The sequence below is a fragment of the Acartia tonsa genome, chromosome 6, assembly GCF_053477335.1.
Source record: "Acartia tonsa isolate MP-2025a chromosome 6, ASM5347733v1, whole genome shotgun sequence".
In the NCBI taxonomy this organism is placed as follows: Eukaryota; Metazoa; Arthropoda; class Copepoda; order Calanoida; family Acartiidae; genus Acartia; species Acartia tonsa.
The window spans coordinates 49,223,154-49,242,152 of NC_137265.1; the positions used below are offsets into that span (position 1 = coordinate 49,223,154).

Here is an 18,999-nt window from a genome sequence, read left to right on the forward strand (position 1 = left end):
ACACCAAACAATGGTAGAAAAAACACTTTTTGTGTAACCAAAAAATGTAAAAATGTTCAATAACAAATAAAAATTAATTATTAAATAGCTGGATATTGAATTATAGTATTATTATACTTAGCAAATAGAAAATGCTAAAAATGGTTTGAGGTATCTTGCCACCCCCCCCCCCCCCCTCCCAAAAGGTATTTGGTAATTTCTTAGTTGAACTCTTTCTTTAATGCAAGGACCTTCCAGCTTATTTTCTTAGAGGAAGATAAATGTATTATTTTAAAATTATGTCATAAAATCTATCTCTTTTTAAGGGGGTTCCTTTCCCACTTCTCCTCTCAACCTTCCTTCTTGGACGTATTTTTATGACGTCACACATGACACTTTCCATATCTCTTTCGTAGGAAGGTGGGGGTGTCTGGGTATTAACAACAATACGTTGATAAAGTTTACCTATTAAATAGCTTCGCTACTAAAAAAAAAATTTTTGGCCAGACAATAAATTTCTGGTGACTGACTCAGGAGAATCAATTTCATCGTCAACAGATAACCTACAACACCCCCTCCCTCCCCCCATCACCAACTCGGGAGCTATAAACGTAGGGGGGAGAAAGTCACTCAAAAATCACCTACGTGACGTCATAAAAATGAGGGATTATCCATCTCTTTTTTAGGTTTTTCCCACTTCTCCTCGCATCTCCCTCATTATTATGACGTCACGTGTCTTATTTTTGAGTGACTTTCTCCAGGGATCGGAAGCCTCACGTAAGCCGCGTGTAAGCCTCAGTGAAATCGTGATTTTATCACTATAAAATTCAGCTGGATGTATAAAACGGCTCTTTAGCAGACAATCCTTCTTTCTTAATTTTTTTTCCTGCTCACAAGCAGGTTTAAAATTGAGGCTTATGCGCGGCTTACGTGAGGCTTCCGATCCCTGACTTTCTCCCCCTACCTATTAAAACTTTTGACAACTAAATGCATGAATCTTAAGGGAAAAGGCAATGGACAATGGTTAATAACCTCCAAGTTACTCCTTTTGTATATTAAAGATATCATCTGTAAAGTTTGGCAACTGTTAGTATGTACCAACCAAACCAGTTTTAATAAAAGTACCCAGAGTGTCAACAATTAAGAGAACGTGTATATAAAACTTTGGGTACCAGTATCACTTACAGTCCAATGTCCCCCCCCCCCCCCTCCCTTCCTGATCATATTTTTGAGAAAATTTAGGATGGGAGGTTTATAAATTACCCACTAGCTTATGAAAAGGTTTTGTGACAAGCATGAAAAGCACTCTTTTGTTATCAAGTATTTTCATTGTTTACAAACCATTTACATGCCTTTTACAGTATATATATACATTTATTTAGTATAAGGATTTATACTATGTATCCTTATATAAAAGTAACAGGATGTCTATCTTTGTGTTTGCTAACAGCTGAACCGTTATAGGTATCCTTTACACTAGCTTCTCACAGTTTTTTGCAAGGTTATAACTATTTTTGGCGGGGTGCAAACATCCTCCTGGGATATAAAGTATTTGGCTATTTTTAGCATTAAAACTAAATCTAAATATTAAATATCATCTATATCTCATTTAAATTCTCTTACTTATATTAGCATCAGAATTTTTTCAGACCAATAGACGTGTCTACTACATTCGGACGTACTGACAGACGAACGTACAGACATAATTTATCTACTGACCATTAATTTTTTCTTCAAGAATGGTTCCAAATACTTAAATGTACGGACGGACGTGCGGACATACTTTATTTAAAGATTAACTGCGAATAAAACTTACCATTAATTTTTTCTCATATTCTTCTTCAAGAATGGTTCCATTATAATACTTGAAGGGTGAATTCACCTCCGGAAAATAATATCCAACCTAAACAACATAAAATAGATATGATTATAGAAAGTCTAGATGGAGAATTACTTTATAGGACCAACTAGAAGTTGAAACCCAAAACCCATTCTTTTTATTTTGGATAATTTTTTTTTTTGGGGGGGGGGTGTTTTCTTTTCTGGGGGCGCTTACTCTTAGGAGGGTGGTGGTAACCTTTCAAAAAATAGTTATAAACCTTCCTGGGACCTATGAGAAGCTACCCTGTTAAGCAGAACCCGATCGGTTCAGCGACTAGCGATATTCTTCGGTACAAACAAACAAACAGACAGACAGACATCGTTCTACTTTTATTATAGATAGGATTAATCCGACAACTTTATTGATTAAAAGAGTCACATTTTAATCTACCTAAAAAGCGTAAATATGTGTTCGAAATTCTTTTTTAAAAGCGAAGCTTTTCTATAATTAGGGTCGGCCCGTCCGTACGTCCGTCCGTAACAGATAGCTTTTTTCATTAATTTAGGCATGTTAGAATTGTCCAATCGATTTCAAATTTTGCATGGTGATTCCTTTAGTAGATAGGTACGATTTAGAAAGCGTAGCAACTCTATAATCATTACCAAAATGTCCGTACGTCTATTTTAAACATGTTGATTTTGTTTACTTTTTAACAACAAATTTTTATGTGAACTAATCATCTAATTGATCTGAGTTTTAATATATTCATTCCTGGGACAACAAAGTATAATGTAATAAGCGAAGCAACTCTATAATCAAGTCCTAAAAATTTAATTATGTCCATAAACATTATCCTGAATCAAACAGTTTTTCTTCAACAAATTTACTTACAATTTTGCTTTGACCCTTATACATTTATATAATGATTATTCAGTTCTGACACTATACAAGTGTTAGTGTCCGTTTGTCCTACCGTGTCAGTGCTTCGCTTTTATGGATGTTGTCATCGTTGTTAAAATAAATGGACAATTTTTTTCTGGTGGACCATCTACGATTATAAATCTATTTTACATAACATTCCATTAATTTTCTTTCATACGGGGTCTTTAAATCAAATTATAAAGCCTAAAATATTTTAGTGTTTTGATACCAAAAATTATTTGGTATAATTTTTCAGTTGTTCATGTTCATTTCTCTGACATTCTGATAAGTTGAGCTTCGTTTTTTTAGATAATGTCATCCTTGTTAATTAACCTTTACCTAGCTAGATTGTGAGAATATAAGGATAGTTCAATAAAATGAAATAATTTATTGTATCTACTGCAGTTTACAGTAAAATATTGCTGGTAACGAATATTGCCAAAAATCTATGAATTTTAAAGGCTGCTAGCTGCCAAACGGCTGAACTTACAGATCATGCCCGCACACTGTTTTAAGCGGCACAAAAATGCCTACAAATAATCTGGAATAGCCATAAATCAATAATGCATAATTAGCTCACAGTGCAGAGAAATGCGCGAAAAAGGCATATTTTACGCGTTTTTTTTCTTCAGTGAAGCTTTCCCTGTGCATCATTGGATCTTGGCTATTCCAGACTATTTGTAGGCCTTCTTATACCGCTTAAAATGGTGTGCGGGTATGATCTTTACGTTTAGCCGTTTGGCAGCTAGCAGCCTTTAAAATTCATAGATTTTTGGCAATATTCGTTACCAGCAATATTTTACCGTGAACTGCAGTAGATCCAATTTATTTTACCTTACAGGTGCAGATATAACTCCCTCGCCGAAATCCTAATCCACTCAGCGGCTGACACTATAATAGATAATAGATATATAAATAGATTGATAGGTAGATAGATGAATGGATATACATATGTATATAGACGGAGAGTTATAGATAAATAGACGGATACATAGATATTTTAATTTTTACTGTTGTTGTTACGTCAAATGTGTGACATAAATCAATGAGTTTATCTAATATTCCGGGTTTTTGGGACTTAAAAGGATTGAGTTGCTCCCCTTAATTATTCACGATTTCTGAACCTGACGTTATAGGGTCATGAACAGCAGCTTCGCACGTACGAGGTAATTGTCAGAAAGATAAGTTTATACAAATAGATTGATAAATAATAGGTAGATAATACAAAGTACAGAGTACAAGAAAGAAAGGAAAGATTTCCATTTATTTAAAAGATGTATTTGATCTTACTGAATAAATCATATCTGCATTGCGACCTAACATTTTTTTACATAAAGTAATTTATGAATAAATTTTCTATGCTTTTTTTATGATTAAAATACTTTTGATATATAATCTTTTATAATATAAAATACTATGAAATAACAAAGAATGTAAGTTAAGTAAAGTTTTAGGACACCCTATCCTAATATATAAAGTAGTAAGCGTTTTTGTCTGTCCCAAAAGATCTCGCTAACCGCTGAACCGAAATTGTTCTCCTTTACAGTAAATCTTCTTATAGGTCATAAGAAGGTTTTAAAATATTTTTTACTCTTTTGAAACTCAAATTTAAAATGGGAAGAGGTTGACTTTTCCCCATCCTACCTTAAGTGTTTCTAGAGACTTCTAGGGGCGTATCCGCTAGTATCTATAATACAAAGTATAACGATGTCTGTATGTCCGTCTGTCTGTCCCTTAAGATCTCAGTAACCACTCTGAACCGATCGGATGCTACTCTTCAAGGTATATACCTACTGGTCCTGTGGTGGTTTTAGGCTATTTTCTTGGGGGGTGGGACACCCCGTCCCCCAACCCCCCAAAAAAACAACCCCCCCCCCATTTTTTTTTTAAATAGAAAGTAGTGGAGCACCTTAGTGGGGGTACTTAATATTTTTTTTAAATACCTCTTGGGGCAAAGCCCCTAGAGGCTAGTGTAGTATAATTCTTTTAACGTGGGACACCCTGTAATAAAATAAATCATCAATGCTACGTAAGTATGTTAATTAAAGTTTTAGGACACCCTATATGTATAAATGAATGATCTACCATATTCAAAGAACACCCTGTAATATTATATACATGCTATGTTTGTATGTTAAGTGAAGTGGATATAATGTTGTTTACTTCAACCTTTCATCTTAGAACCAACCACAATGTGATTAAATTCAGAAAAAAGTTGAAACATCATTTATCTTTGCAAATAACCACACTGTGCTGAAGTTTCAAAAGTGAAGATTAAATTATTATTCACACATCCTTTGTAATAAGACACGGACAAATTAATGTACATCACGTTTCCCAATGCTGATAAACAAAAAAATACATTTTGTTTTGGTTGAAAATTTTAGACACAGATTATTTCTTGTATTTTAATACAATGTGTTCTGAAATTAGGTTAATATAATATTCTACTATTAGGCATAAATTTCATTTTTGAGTGATTTATTCCTTCAACTTTTTTTTATTGTATTACAGTGTATTCTTATATTAAGTTTATATAATATTCTACTTGTAATATGCAGCTATTAGGCAAAGTTACAAAGCATAATATCAAAAGAGGTATGAAGATTGAATAGTTAACTAAAACTTTTTCTTTCAATTTTGGCTTTTATTTTGGTCAAAGTTTATAGATTCAACAAGCTTTTTTGGTTCAAAAATGAAGCAATTTGTTTTTATCTGAGCTGGATCTTTAAATCGTTTATAGGTGATTTAAACCGGGACGATTCATTCAGCGCGCCATCAAATTATTAAATACCAATCTTTAAATTGAAATGGCATGGGCGATTCAGCGTGGTCAGTTGCGCCGAACCGGCGCGGCAATGGTACTCAACTAGTGGCATTGCCGCGCTAAATCGGGGTGATTCATATTTAATAAATAAATATTTTTTAAAATTAGTTTAACATTTTATTGCAAAACTATCGTGAAAACATTTTATAGTTATTTTTAAAATAAATTTTATATTTTTTTTATATAAAACACTGTACTGACCCAGTTTAAGTTAAAAAATTGTAACGGCACGTATCGATATTTTAGTGAGTGCGCAGGCGATTTAACAACACTGCGCCGAAAATCTTATAAAAATCCATGTTTTATAGGCGCGCTGTGGCTAACCACCAGCGCACCTACGGTTCACCTCTGAATCGCCCCGATTCAGCGCACTATAAAAACGATTTAAAGATCCAGCTCAGATTCAATTTTTATACATATTTTTTTTTCATTAAAATCCATGAATAAATAATAGTTATTTCTCGCATCGTATTGTAAACAGCTTTCCCCGGATATAAAAATGTGCAATTATAAGATTAAAACCAGTTTTTTTAAACACAAGGTGCCAAATGCACGGGTTTAAAAACTGGTTTTAATTCTATGATTGTACATTTTTATAAATTCGTAGAAAGCTGGATATAATACGATGCTAGACATAATGTTTTCATATGGATGAGAACCGGTTCTTATCCACTGGATTCGAATGAATATGTGAAAGATGTTTATATTCTTTTATAATCTGATGATTTAATAATAAAAACCTTTTTAGTTTTCAAATACAAAATCCATACTTTCCATTTTATTAAAAATTGATGTGGTACATATGTAAAGAAATATATTATTCAATAATTCTTTAAAATTGCACAAAAATGTTCGGTACAATTCCTATTTCCACAAGTGTGCCATTTTTCTGCCCTCTTTACCATGCTTATTTTATGAATTTGAAGTCTAATTGTACTTAAAGACAAAGGTTGCTTAGAATGCTTGAAGAAAAAATATTTCTTTTAAACAAAAATTAAAAAACGGTGGGGGGAGGTCAAATTTAACCCCCACAACTTTAAGTACCCCTAGAGGCCTCTAAATATTTATAGAAAGCAAGATTACATAAACCATTGGTAGTGTATTGGAAAGGAAGCGTTCCTTGGGTCATTCGTTGTATTCTTTGTGAAAAAACTTTATGCCTCCCAAGCCTTATTCTGTGAGTCAGAAAAGACGACATATCCTCTAGATTTACCTCCAATATGCGGCATTTTGTGTGTGTGCATTGTTGTTGTCTCTGAGTAGTTTTAGACAGGTAGGATTATTGGTGATTATCAAAATGCAGTTATCATTTAAGGTGAAATTGCCAAAATTTCCTTTTTTTTCTTTTATTGGAATACTTTACATTTTATCTATTTCATGACTATTTCGTTTTTTCTTGTGTTTTGTATTGTAAAGTAACAAGATGATTGACAGTCTAGCAATAGGTCTGTCTGTCTGCCCTGCCAATCCTTTCTTTAATCTGTTAGTCGATCTTTTATATCCGTCTGTGTGTCTATCTACACATATCTTTCTGTTTGTTTGTTTTGCTGTCTATTTTTCTACGTATCTATTCTTTCTACCTGTCTATAAATTTGTCTATTTTGATACTCTCTATCTATTGTCCAATCAAAAAGATTTTAATTTACAAAGGCTAATAAAATTTTTCAAAATCTAGCTTTGACAATTTAATTTTATCAGGGATCTTAGGTGATAAGACAATGGACGATAAATTGATGTGCATTGTGCATCCCCAATAGATAGATTGACATAGTTCTTTGATAAGTAAGAACACTGCTAGTTAAACCGAGTGTTTGACCGCGAGACGAAACAAAAGAATAACTGCGTCAGAGCCAAAACAATGCGCAAATGCCGCGCTGATCACTCACCGGAGGGAAAAAGAAATTGTCGTCTTTACTGCATTGGGATAAGGATTGGACGTCCTATGGGATTTCACACAGAGCACGACAAAAAAAACTCTAGGTAGGAGAGCCTTGACAGCGATACACCAAGCAATCAAGATTTATTATGAGTACCAATAAGTTTTGACACAACGAATGCCCCCTTTCTCTCCGATTTTATAAAGATAACAGATCTATAGTATAGACAACTGCCATCCTTCATTTTTCAAAGACCTCTTTCGTCTGCTTCTAATTTATTTTCTGGTACTTTGCTATGTAATATAAGCGATACTATTAGTTAATTTTTAATGACCCAATAGAAAGGTTGCACAAGACTGTTGCGATGGGGAGATACAGTCATTTAACCCTTTCTCCCTCTAGTATTTTACTCTAATATAAAGATTGAATTTATTTTCCATTTAGACGTTTGTATAAAATTGTGTATATAATTGATACAATAAAGATGAGAAGAAAATGTAATGAAATAAAAATGTAATCTCTTCATTACATCTCTCATTGTTTCCTTTCATTTATTAAATTTGCTTAATTCTTTATTTCACCAGTGGACCAACTTAGGGTTGGGCCTGATACCTTTTTTGACCAGATATCTGGCTGATTTCTAATTCCGTATATCTGGACAACGTTCGATATCCGGCAACTTACCAGATATCCAGCATTAGAAATCAGCCATATATCCGGTATCCGCATAGTTTCGATAGGACCAACATTAAAGTAAATGGGGGAAGGGGTTAGATAACTATATGACCCCACCAAATGGATCCTGTGCCGACTTTCAATTGGGTCTTTGAATATCAGTTAACACAGCCAAAACGCTACAAAAGACCAGAAAGTATTTTATTAGCAGACGAAAAACACTGGAACTATTTATTTGGACTATATATCTATACTTATACATTTATTGGACCAACCAAATCATATAACATCAGATTTTAAATTAATATAAGACTTTATCATGGTGGACATAGGACTGTAAATTATTCTGGTACCCAGAGCTTTGTTAAACCAATTTAATTTGTAGGGCTCTCAATTCAAGTGTAATGGGGTTTAATGGGGAGGAGGGGTGTAGTAAAAAGCGCCTTAAACTAACCAAAGTTTTTAATTCCGATCAATTAACTCAATCAGTTTGAAAAAAACCTGACAATCTATAATAAAAAGTAATACGATGTCTGTCTGTCTGTCCGTACGTCTGTCTGTACGTCTGTCTGTCTGAAGCTTAGTATCTCAGTAACCGTCCGATTGGGCTCTACTCTTTAGGTTATATACCTACTGGTCCTGTGATGGTTTTAAGCTATTTTCTTGGGGGTGGGACACCCCCAACCCCCTAAAAAAATGAAAAATACCCCCCCAAAAAAATTGTTTTTAAAACTAAAATTTAAAAAGCCGCTAGTTTAATACAAAAAGGTAATAATTAAAGCGCAAATCATTGATAAAAAAAGGTTATCTACTATTAAAATAAGGGATTCTTTAATTAAATGATTTTAATTAAGTTTGTCTCTTTCAACTTTTATATCATTTTATTTACAAGAGACATAGATAGTATGGATTAGGTAAAAATTTGACAAATAGACATTCCTTTAAATGAAAGAAGTTAACATGTATTTAGAAATACAGACATACAGACAAGTAAAATGTCACGTATATCCTATTATATAAAGTATAAAGTATTGTATAAAGTTGCAAGCTTTTTTTTGTCTGTAGGAAAGGATCTATCTAACTGCTTAATCGTTATTGTTCTTCTTTACAGCTAAGCTTATCATAGGTCCAAGAGAGGTTTATTAATATTCCGGGGGAGGGTACTCAACCATCCCAAGAAAAATTAATTCAATGTGATTTTTTTAATTGAACAAAAGTATTGCTTAATTTAATCCACTTACCATTAACAGATATTGTTTATTTATTTATGTCAATGGAAAATGGGTTAAAATATACAAGCAAAATAATTTTGTTCAATTAAAAAAACACACTGAAAATTATTACAACGATAGATAATCTAACACTTACCATAGTAGTCTCCTTCTTGCATTTATCGGTACCGCCGAAAACGTTGAACGAGCTGCCGTTATTGTGGCACTGGTTTATGTCGACACGCCGCAAGTCAATGTCAATTCCACTAGTGCCCCTAAAAATAAAATAAAGAACAATTATTCAAGGAACAGATCTATAGAATAGATTTATTTATAGATAACTACCTCCCTTCCTTTTTCAAAGACCTCTTTCGTCTGCTTCTAAATTATTTTCTGCTACTTAGATATGTAATATAAGCGATACCATTGGTTGATTTTCAATGACCCAATAGAAAGGTTGCAATGGGGAGATACATTTATTTAACCCTTTCTCCCTCTAGTGTTTTACTCTAATAATCAAGGCATTATTCTGACAAAAAGTTACAGGTAATCAATTAAATTGTACTGTACGTACATTTGAGCGGAAAACTCTAGTTTATCTTAAAGAGCCATATCCCTTTTCCTGAATGAAGTCTGCTTGATGTACTCCATATCATAGTAATATCAAGGCTAAATCTGGTAATATTCCCTCTATAGAAATCTGGACCTTTTGGCACCTTTCACTGATTTTATTTTGATTAATGTTAATAGATTAGATGTAAACGGGTGTATCTATGGTTTTCTTACAGTGATTAGAAGCAAAACTAATATGTAAGAAGATGGAATGGACCGGATATCAGGCCATTTTCGATATCCGGCTGGATACCGGATATTAAAACGATCCGAAAACCGGATATCCGGCTGATTTCTAATGCCGAATAACCGGTAATATGCCGGATATCGAACGTTGGTCAGATATCCGGCCGGATAACGGATATCCGGCATTAGAAATCAGCTGGATATCTGGTATCCAGCGAAAAAAGTATCCAGCCCAACCCATAATAAGAACTATTGCGTATGCAATGTCGTCTGTGGTAAGAGGAAGTCTCTGACAGAGATTGAAAATACGACATTGTTGAAGCTAGTAAAAGTGGCTGACTCAGATTATGACGTCAAAAAAATAACCAATGGGAGGCCACTATAAATTTTACCATTGGTCAATTACATTGTATACTGGCCTCTCATTAGTTAATTTTTTGACGTCATAATCTGTGTCAGCCTCTTTTACTAGCTTCGCATTGCTTTGTTAAGTCTCCGAGAGAAGGGTTCTTTAGCTACATTTTTAATTAATTATATACATATTTTGCGCCTAACTTTTCCGCTAGTTAAAAGCGAAGCAAATTTAACTTTTAGAGTTCTTTAATAATATATAATATAAAATATTTTTTTGAAGATAATAAAGCCTCTTTCAACTAACATGCCCACAATTTTCCAAGAAAATTTTCTATAAAAACTATGAATATAGGGAAGGTGGGGGTCTGTTTTAAAAATGCGGGGAAACTGGCATAAATCCACTCTCTTCACCGCCCTGTCAATAAATATAATCCCTTCTCCATCAAATAAAAAGAGAAGATACATACAATATATATTCAAACACAATCTCATATGACTCTAAATCAACCAATTAAGCGTAGAAATTCACTTCCACTATTTCTTCACATAATTTTATGGTTGTATTTCATTCATATAGGTAAAAGCTTTAGTTATTTATTACATCGTATTATAGACAGCTTTCCAAGGAGAGTAAATTTAAGTTTTATGTCAACTACCTCAAATGTCTCCTTTTCTGTCCAAACACCCATCAGACAACCAACCCTTTGATTGTCCGACCTTTGTCTGAAAAGTCACAACTGTGTATGGTAATGAGTTAAGCCTGTTTTTGGCCAATGCATTCCCCCTTCTCTAACTATCACCTGACATAGTAACAGTAGGAACCATTTTAACATCTTTAGTTATGACGCGGTATTAAACCGAGATTCGAACCTATCACCTCCCCGACGACGAGCGAGTGCGCTACGTGTTGAGCCTCGGTCGCGGGTGATAACAACAACCTTTACTTTCCCTGTTAAACTAGATGATTAATACTTACTTGAAATAATATTGTTCCCTGGCAGTGTCGTACCCAAAGAATGGAACTGTGTAGGTCATCATCCAGATGTTGCCTCCGCCACAGTCATAGTATGGCTTCGTCCACTGGCCATCCCTAGAATAAAGAGATAATTAGAAAGATAGATAGCTAGAAAATAGATAATTAGATAGATAGATAGAAAATAGATAATTTGATAGATGGATAGATAGATAATTAGATAGATGGATAGATAGATAAATAGATAGAAAAATATAAAAAATAGATAGATAATCAGATAGATGGATAGATAGATAATTATATAGATAGATGGATAGATAGATAATTATATAGATAGATGGATAGATAGATAATTATATAGATAGATGGATAGATAGATAATTAGATAGATGGATAGATAGATAAATAGATAGAAAAATAGATAGATAATCAGATAGATGGATACATAGATAATTAGATAGATGGATAGATAGATCATTAGATTAGTGGAAAGATAGATAAATAGATAGATAATTTGATAGGCGCATAGTTACATAACTAGATAGATGGATAGATAGATCATTAGATTAGTGGAAAGATAGATAATAGATAGGTGGGAATATTAACAATTTGATAGGTTGATAATTAGATATATAGGTAGGTATTGCAAAATTAGTTATCCACTTATCCACAAGACCTTAGCGGACATAGACATAGACATACAATAACTTTAGAAGATGATAGCATCTTAGTAATATTCTACCTACAGTCAGATACACGTTATAATGTACGTACAGAAAAAAAATAAGCACTTTTCTTAATAACATAGGCATTAATAATAAAAGATTCCATTAATGTGTTTTTTTCTAATAATTTATTTATCCAGCTAGTATGAGGTAATACTTATATCAGAGATAAAGGTATACAATAAATGAATATTTTCCTCAAATTACTATATGCTTGATTATACCTTTGACAGCTGGTACATATTGATGGGTTAAAAGGGTTGTAGATTAATTTATTATTCGTTATATAATTAGGGTCGGTCCGTCCGTCCGTCCGTATGTCTGTAACGAATAGCTTTTTTCGTTAATTTAGACATGTTAGAATTGTCCTATCGATTTCAAACTTAGCATGGGGATTCCTGTAGTAGTTGGGTACGATTTAGAAAGCGTAGCAACTCTATAATCGTTACCAGAATGTTCGTACGTCCATTTTAAGCATGTTTATTTTTAACTTTTTTAATATTAAATTTGTATGTGATAAAATCATCCGATTAATTTGATTTTTGGAATACTGATTCCTAGGACAACAAAGTAAAATGTTATAAGCGAAGCATCTCTATAATCAAGTCTTAAAAACGTAAGTATGTCCTAAAACATTAACCTGTATTTAAGCAGTTTTTCAACAAATTTAATTAAAATTTTGATTTGACATTCATAATTTATGCTCTGATTTTTCAGTTCTGACACACTACAAGTATAAATGTTCGTTTTTATGGATGTTGTCATCCTTGTTACATAACATGTATATTTATTCTACAGGGATAGCTTATCTAAATAAAAACTACCGCCCCCCCCCCCCCCAATTATTGTAAGTTTCTTTAAGTAGTTGGCTTGACTTAAAACATTTACAGAATAGTAAATTTATATTAAAATGAAGAAAAATGTAAATGTTGTGCAAAAAAAAAGCTGACATTTTTAAAATTGAAATTGCGCGGCTTGTGTTAATAGTAGAAAAATGTTACGCATACCGTTAGAACCGCTATGAACTGTATTTTTTGGAAATATAACAACGGTTCATGTGCTACAAATAATCTAGGAGCCAGATGGTAAAATGTCCCAAAATTTACTCGCAAGTCAAGTTTTAGGTCAGTTGGGACATTTTAATACATAGCTCCTAAACTATGCGTAGCACGGAATCGTTTATATATTTCCCAAAAATAGACTTCTTAGCGGTTATAACAGTATGCGTAGTATTTTTCTACTATTAACACAAGCCGCGCAATTTCAATTTCAAAAATGTTTGCATTTTTTTGCCCACCCTTTATAATTTAAGAAACAGATAGATTGGAGGCATAACAGATTTCTCCAGTTTTAAAAGCCTTTTTCGCGTGGCTTTTCTTCCATTTGGCAAATTCTTCGCTACATATTTGCTTCAAGATCGGTCCATCAATTACAAAATATAACCATGATTGCAGGGGGGGGGTGGAGGAACATTGGATATTTATTACCCAAAGTTTTATACCTACGTAATAATCTCTTGGTACTTTTATTGAATTGGGATTTGTTGGTTTAAAAATTAACAATGTCCACACTTTTCAACCAATGATTTTAATCTACAGAAGGGACAAATTTGTTTATCATCATTGGGATGTATATTTTGAAGAATAAAGTTTGATAAAGCAACAAGCAAACAGACATTAAGACCCTTAACATAATGAATCTATGCAACTACATAATAAATAATGTCAGAAAAGAAAAAAGCTTATACAGTGAATAAATATAGAGAAACTACATAGTGATAAATAAAGAGAAATATCAGGGAAAAATACATTGTTAGAAAGAGGGTCATTTTTTCGTATATTTGTGCTAAGAGTTTTGACAAGGTACATATCCCTAATCCCTTATTAAAAAATGCAATAAAACCTAGCACCAGTTCCCTACCCGCAACCGCGGCTCAACACGTAGGGCACTCGCTCGTCGTCGGTGAGGTGATAAGTTAGAATCTTGGCTTAACACCGTGTCATAACCAAAGACGTTAAAAATAGTTCTTACTGCTACTATGTCAGGTGCGCGACATTAATAGGGGTAATGCCAAAACCTAAATAGGTTCAACTCATTACTAGGCACAGTTAGGACTTCTCAGACAAAGGTCGTGCAATCAAAGGGATGGTTGTCTGATGAGCAAATGGACGTTTTACACCGCAATCATAAGCGATGTATGTTTCAATGTGCGTGGAGAGGTCTAGAGTCATCATCCCTAGCTCCCTGACAAGTGACTAGAAATATAAATATATTCCTATTCCTATCTCCTTGACAAGTGACTAGAAATATAAATATATTCCTATCCCTAGCTCCCTGACAAGTGACTAGAAATATAAATATATTCCTATCCCTAGCTCCTTGACAAGTGACTAGAAATATAAATATATTCCTATCCCTATCTCCCTGACAAGTGACTAGAAATATAAATATATTCCTATTCCTATCTCCTTGACAAGTGACTAGAAATATAAATATATTCCTATCCCTATCTCCTTGACAAGTGACTAGAAATATAAATATATTCCTATCCCTAGCTCCCTGACAAGTGACTAGAAATATAAATATATTCCTATCCCTAGCTCCCTGACAAGTGACTAGAAATATAAATATATTCCTATCACTATCTCCTTGACAAGTGACTAGAAATATAAATATATTCCTATCCCTAGCTCCCTGACAAGTGACTAGAAATATAAATATATTCCTATCCCTATCTCCCTGACAAGTGACTAGAAATATAAATATATTCATATCCCTAGCTCCCTGACAAGTGACTAGAAATATAAATATATTCCTATCCCTAGCTCCCTGACAAGTGACTAGAAATATAAATATATTCCTATCACTATCTCCTTGACAAGTGACTAGAAATATAAATATATTCCTATCCCTAGCTCCCTGACAAGTGACTAGAAATATAAATATATTCCTATCCCTATCTCCCTGACAAGTGACTAGAAATATAAATATATTCCTATCCCTAGCTCCCTGACAAGTGACTAGAAATATAAATATATTCCTATCCCTAGCTCCCTGACAAGTGACTAGAAATATAAATATATTCCTATCCCTAGCTCCCTGACAAGTGACTAGAAAGCTTTTTGGATTACACCTCATAAACAAAGATAAATGACATTCTCTGGTCAATATTTATTCATCCATACTATACCATCACTCTAGTCATACATTCCCTCCAGAGGGAACTAAAGGGATAAGACAATGACCAATAATGATACATAAAATTATCCCATGTGTAGATTAAAATTAGTGGTTGAAACGTTTGAACACTCAACTAAATGAACCATCTAATCAAAATTCACTAAATTCACTCTGTTCATACATTCCCTCCAGGGATCTAAAGGGATAAGACATTGGCCAATAAAATGATTTACATCCCCAATAATGATACATAAAATTATCCCTTATGTAGATTGAAATTAGTGGTTGAAACGTTTGAACACTCAACTAAATTAACTATCTAATCAAAATTCACTAAATTCACTCTGTTCATACATTCACTCCAGGGGGATCTAAAGGGATAAGACAATGGCCAATAAAATGATGTACATCATCCCCAATAATGATATTTAAGATTATCCCTTTTGTATATACTAAAGTGCCCAAAGTTGTTAAGACAACGAATAAGAAAATGTTATTATAAAACTTTGGGGACTAGTGTAATTAGCAGTCCATTGTCCCCTCTCTCTGCATTCCTTGTCAAAACTGCTAATATTCTGTCGATATGATGCTGTACGTATTGGTGCAAAAAATGGGGACAAATTTCAAATTGTTTTGGCGTGTGACGTCATACCCCCATCTCTTTTCTAGGAGGTTTCTTTCCTCCTTCCCTTTTCTTTCCCCTCACTTGTGACGTAAATAAACAGCCCCGTCAAATCAATTTAAAAATTGTCCCCATTTTTTGCACCAATACGTACAGCACCCCTCTCCTTTTTTCTAAAACTGTAATATGAGAGGGGGAATAACTGACCCCTCCCTAACTTTCATTAATTAGTTAAAACAACTAGTAATATTCTTAGACTTATTAGTGTAAACTTTATTAAATAAAAAAATCTAGGATACCTTTGTTCATAAAAATTAAGTATTTTTTAGAAAAAAAATACATTAAGGCCATTTTAAAGGAATTTTTAAAAACAAATTAAGTAATTACAAGAATTACTTAACTGGCAAACAAACATACTCTATTTGTAAAGTAGCTACACTCCGTCTCCTACACTCCTAAAAAGCATTCTCTCATTACATTACTTTAGTCTTAAGGTGAATATTTAGACATGCCATAATCAAATAAAAGGCTCTATCTAATTACAGGGATAGGGGAGGTCTGAAAAATGAAATCATTGTCATACAAAAGAGATTAAATGTATAATATACTTTTGGGGGTAAAACTTTTTGGGGGGGTGAGGAGGTAAAATCTAATATATTTTACAAGAAAATTTTGAGAGGAAGGTGTAAAAACCCATTCAAGGCTTAAAATTAGAGATACTTTTAGGATTAGAAATTCAGAATTCACCTCCCTTGTCCCCGAGCTAATTATAAAATCTTGTTAGACTACCATTAACAAGAAGAAAGGTATAATGGTAATTATTTCGTCGAAAAGAAAAATGAAAAATTTTACAATTATATTTAGTTTTGTTGGGTTGAAGACCTATAACATAATTTTATTTTATTTTTCGTGGAATTGCCTATGATACGATACGATACAAGATAATTATAGCTCAGAACCGGTTTTAATCCAGCGGAATGGAATTTAGGGGTGTATAGTGTCTTTTGTGACAACGCCCCTTAAGGGTCGATTATTCGTATTTTTCACAGTAGCTTTTCTTCTATTGCCAATTGCCTGCGGGGCCAATTGCCTAACCCTGTGGGCATAGACATCCAAGGGGGGGGGGGGTAATGGGGCTATTACCCCCCCCCCCCCCCAAACGAATTTTTTTCATTTTACCCCCCCCCCCCCATTTAAAATTTACCCTAAGGGGTGCCGTAGGCACCCCCAACCATTTAGGAGGGGGTATTTACCCCCCCAAACAATTTTGGGGGGGTAAATACCCCCCAAAATAAAAAATCTCTAACAAAAATAAATTTTTGCGCGCTTCGCGCGCATTTTAAATACTAAATTTTTAATAAAATTTAAATTACCCCCCCTAAATATTTTAACCCGGGGGTAAATTTTGGGGGGGTAAACAAATTTTACCCCTGCCAACAGATTTCAGGGGGGGTAATTACTCCCCCCAAGCAAATTTTACCCCTGGGGTAAAAATTTTGGGGGGGGTAAAAAAATTTGCGGCTAACCCCCCCCCTTAACAAAATTTTACCCCCCCCCCAAAAAAAAAGCTTGGACGCCCCTGCCTGTGGGGCAACCACCTAACCCAATATAACCTAACCTAAAATAACCTATAAAAAGCCATTTTAAAATACGACGTATCGCGCCTTAAGGGGCGTTGCCACGAAAGGGACTATTCCCGAAATGAGTTCTGAGCTATTAAGATTAAATTACTAGTATTACATTCTATAATACAGAGCATAGACGTCCAAGGGGGGGGGGGGTAATGGGATGATTACCCCCCCCCCCCCCACAATATTTTTCATTTTACTCCTCCCATTTAAAATGGTAAATTTTGGGGGGGTAAACAAAATTTACCCCTGCCAACAGATTTCACGGGGGGTAATTACACCCCCCAAGCAAATTTTACCCCCGTGGTAAAAATTTTTGGGGGGTAAAAAAAAATTGCGGCGCGCTTCGCGCGCCATTTTTTAACCCACCCCCCTCCAAAATCAAATTACCCCCCCTTGAAAAAATTTCATCCCCCCCCCCAAATAAAAAAGCTTGGACGCCCCTGATACAGAGTAATAAGTTTTTTTTTGTCTGAATCTAAAGATCCCAGAAAAGTTGTACTTATCAAGGTAGCTTTGTTATTATCTTTGTGTGGTTTTAGGCTGTTTTCCTGACCTCCCCTAGAGGTTAGGGGAGAAGAAAGGAGTGATATTATGAAGACACTAAATGTAGATTTGCATTTAGAACAAATAGAGAAGCTACCCTACTTTAATAAAAGGGAATGCAAATAAAAGTTGGCCAGTAATAGTTATTTCTCGAATCGTATTATAAACGGCTTTCCGCGGATATAGAATGTACAATTATAAGATTAAAACCAGTTTTTTAGCCCCGAGATGCAGAAGGCACGGGCTAAAAAACTGGTTTTAATCTTATGATTGTACATTTTTATATTCGTAGAAAGCTGGATATAATACGATGCTAGACATAGTTTTTTCGTATGGATGAGAACCGGTTCTTATCCACCGGATTCGAATGAATACAAGAAAAAAAATATATTTCTCTGGTAAGATCTACTTCTTTTTTATTCATTTGTCTATAGCATAACACTCAAAATCAAGGTGAACCAAGGTTTACCAAGGTCAGCTAAGGTCGCCATTTTATTTTTTAGTGGCAATCCATTTTTATAATTTCAAATGTCGTCTGTCCATCCTTTATTAATAAAAACTGTTATTAACTATACAAAAGGCTTTTGTTAGGATCCCAAAACCAATGATTATCCAGTCAGGGATCTAAAGGAATAAGACAATGGCCGATAAATTTATATACATCACCAATGATGATACACAAAATTATCCCTTCTGTAGATAAAAATTAGTGGTTGAAATGTTTGAACACTCAACTTAATGAACCAACCAATCAAAATTCAATATAATTCCCTAAGTTGTTGAAACTTTAGATTTCTTAAGTGCAAAAATATATCTTAATTATTATAAAGAAATACGTGGTAAGCAGAGACTTGCTAATAG

General features: G+C 33.9%; 1 protein-coding gene across 1 annotated transcript in view; it reads right to left on the bottom strand.

The window, feature by feature from the left end:
- The window catches only part of LOC145322856 (uncharacterized), a 125,216-nt gene that overhangs the window by 49,786 nt on the left and 56,431 nt on the right, over positions 1–18,999 (bottom strand). Inside the window, exons 9-12 of the mRNA XM_080165181.1 lie at positions 11,441–11,554; positions 9,470–9,587; positions 3,557–3,613; positions 1,796–1,882 (exon numbers count right to left, since the gene is read on the bottom strand). Of these exons, the coding sequence (XP_080021307.1) occupies positions 1,796–1,882; positions 3,557–3,613; positions 9,470–9,587; positions 11,441–11,554 (376 nt within the window). The remainder of the gene's footprint in view (positions 1–1,795; positions 1,883–3,556; positions 3,614–9,469; positions 9,588–11,440; positions 11,555–18,999) is intronic.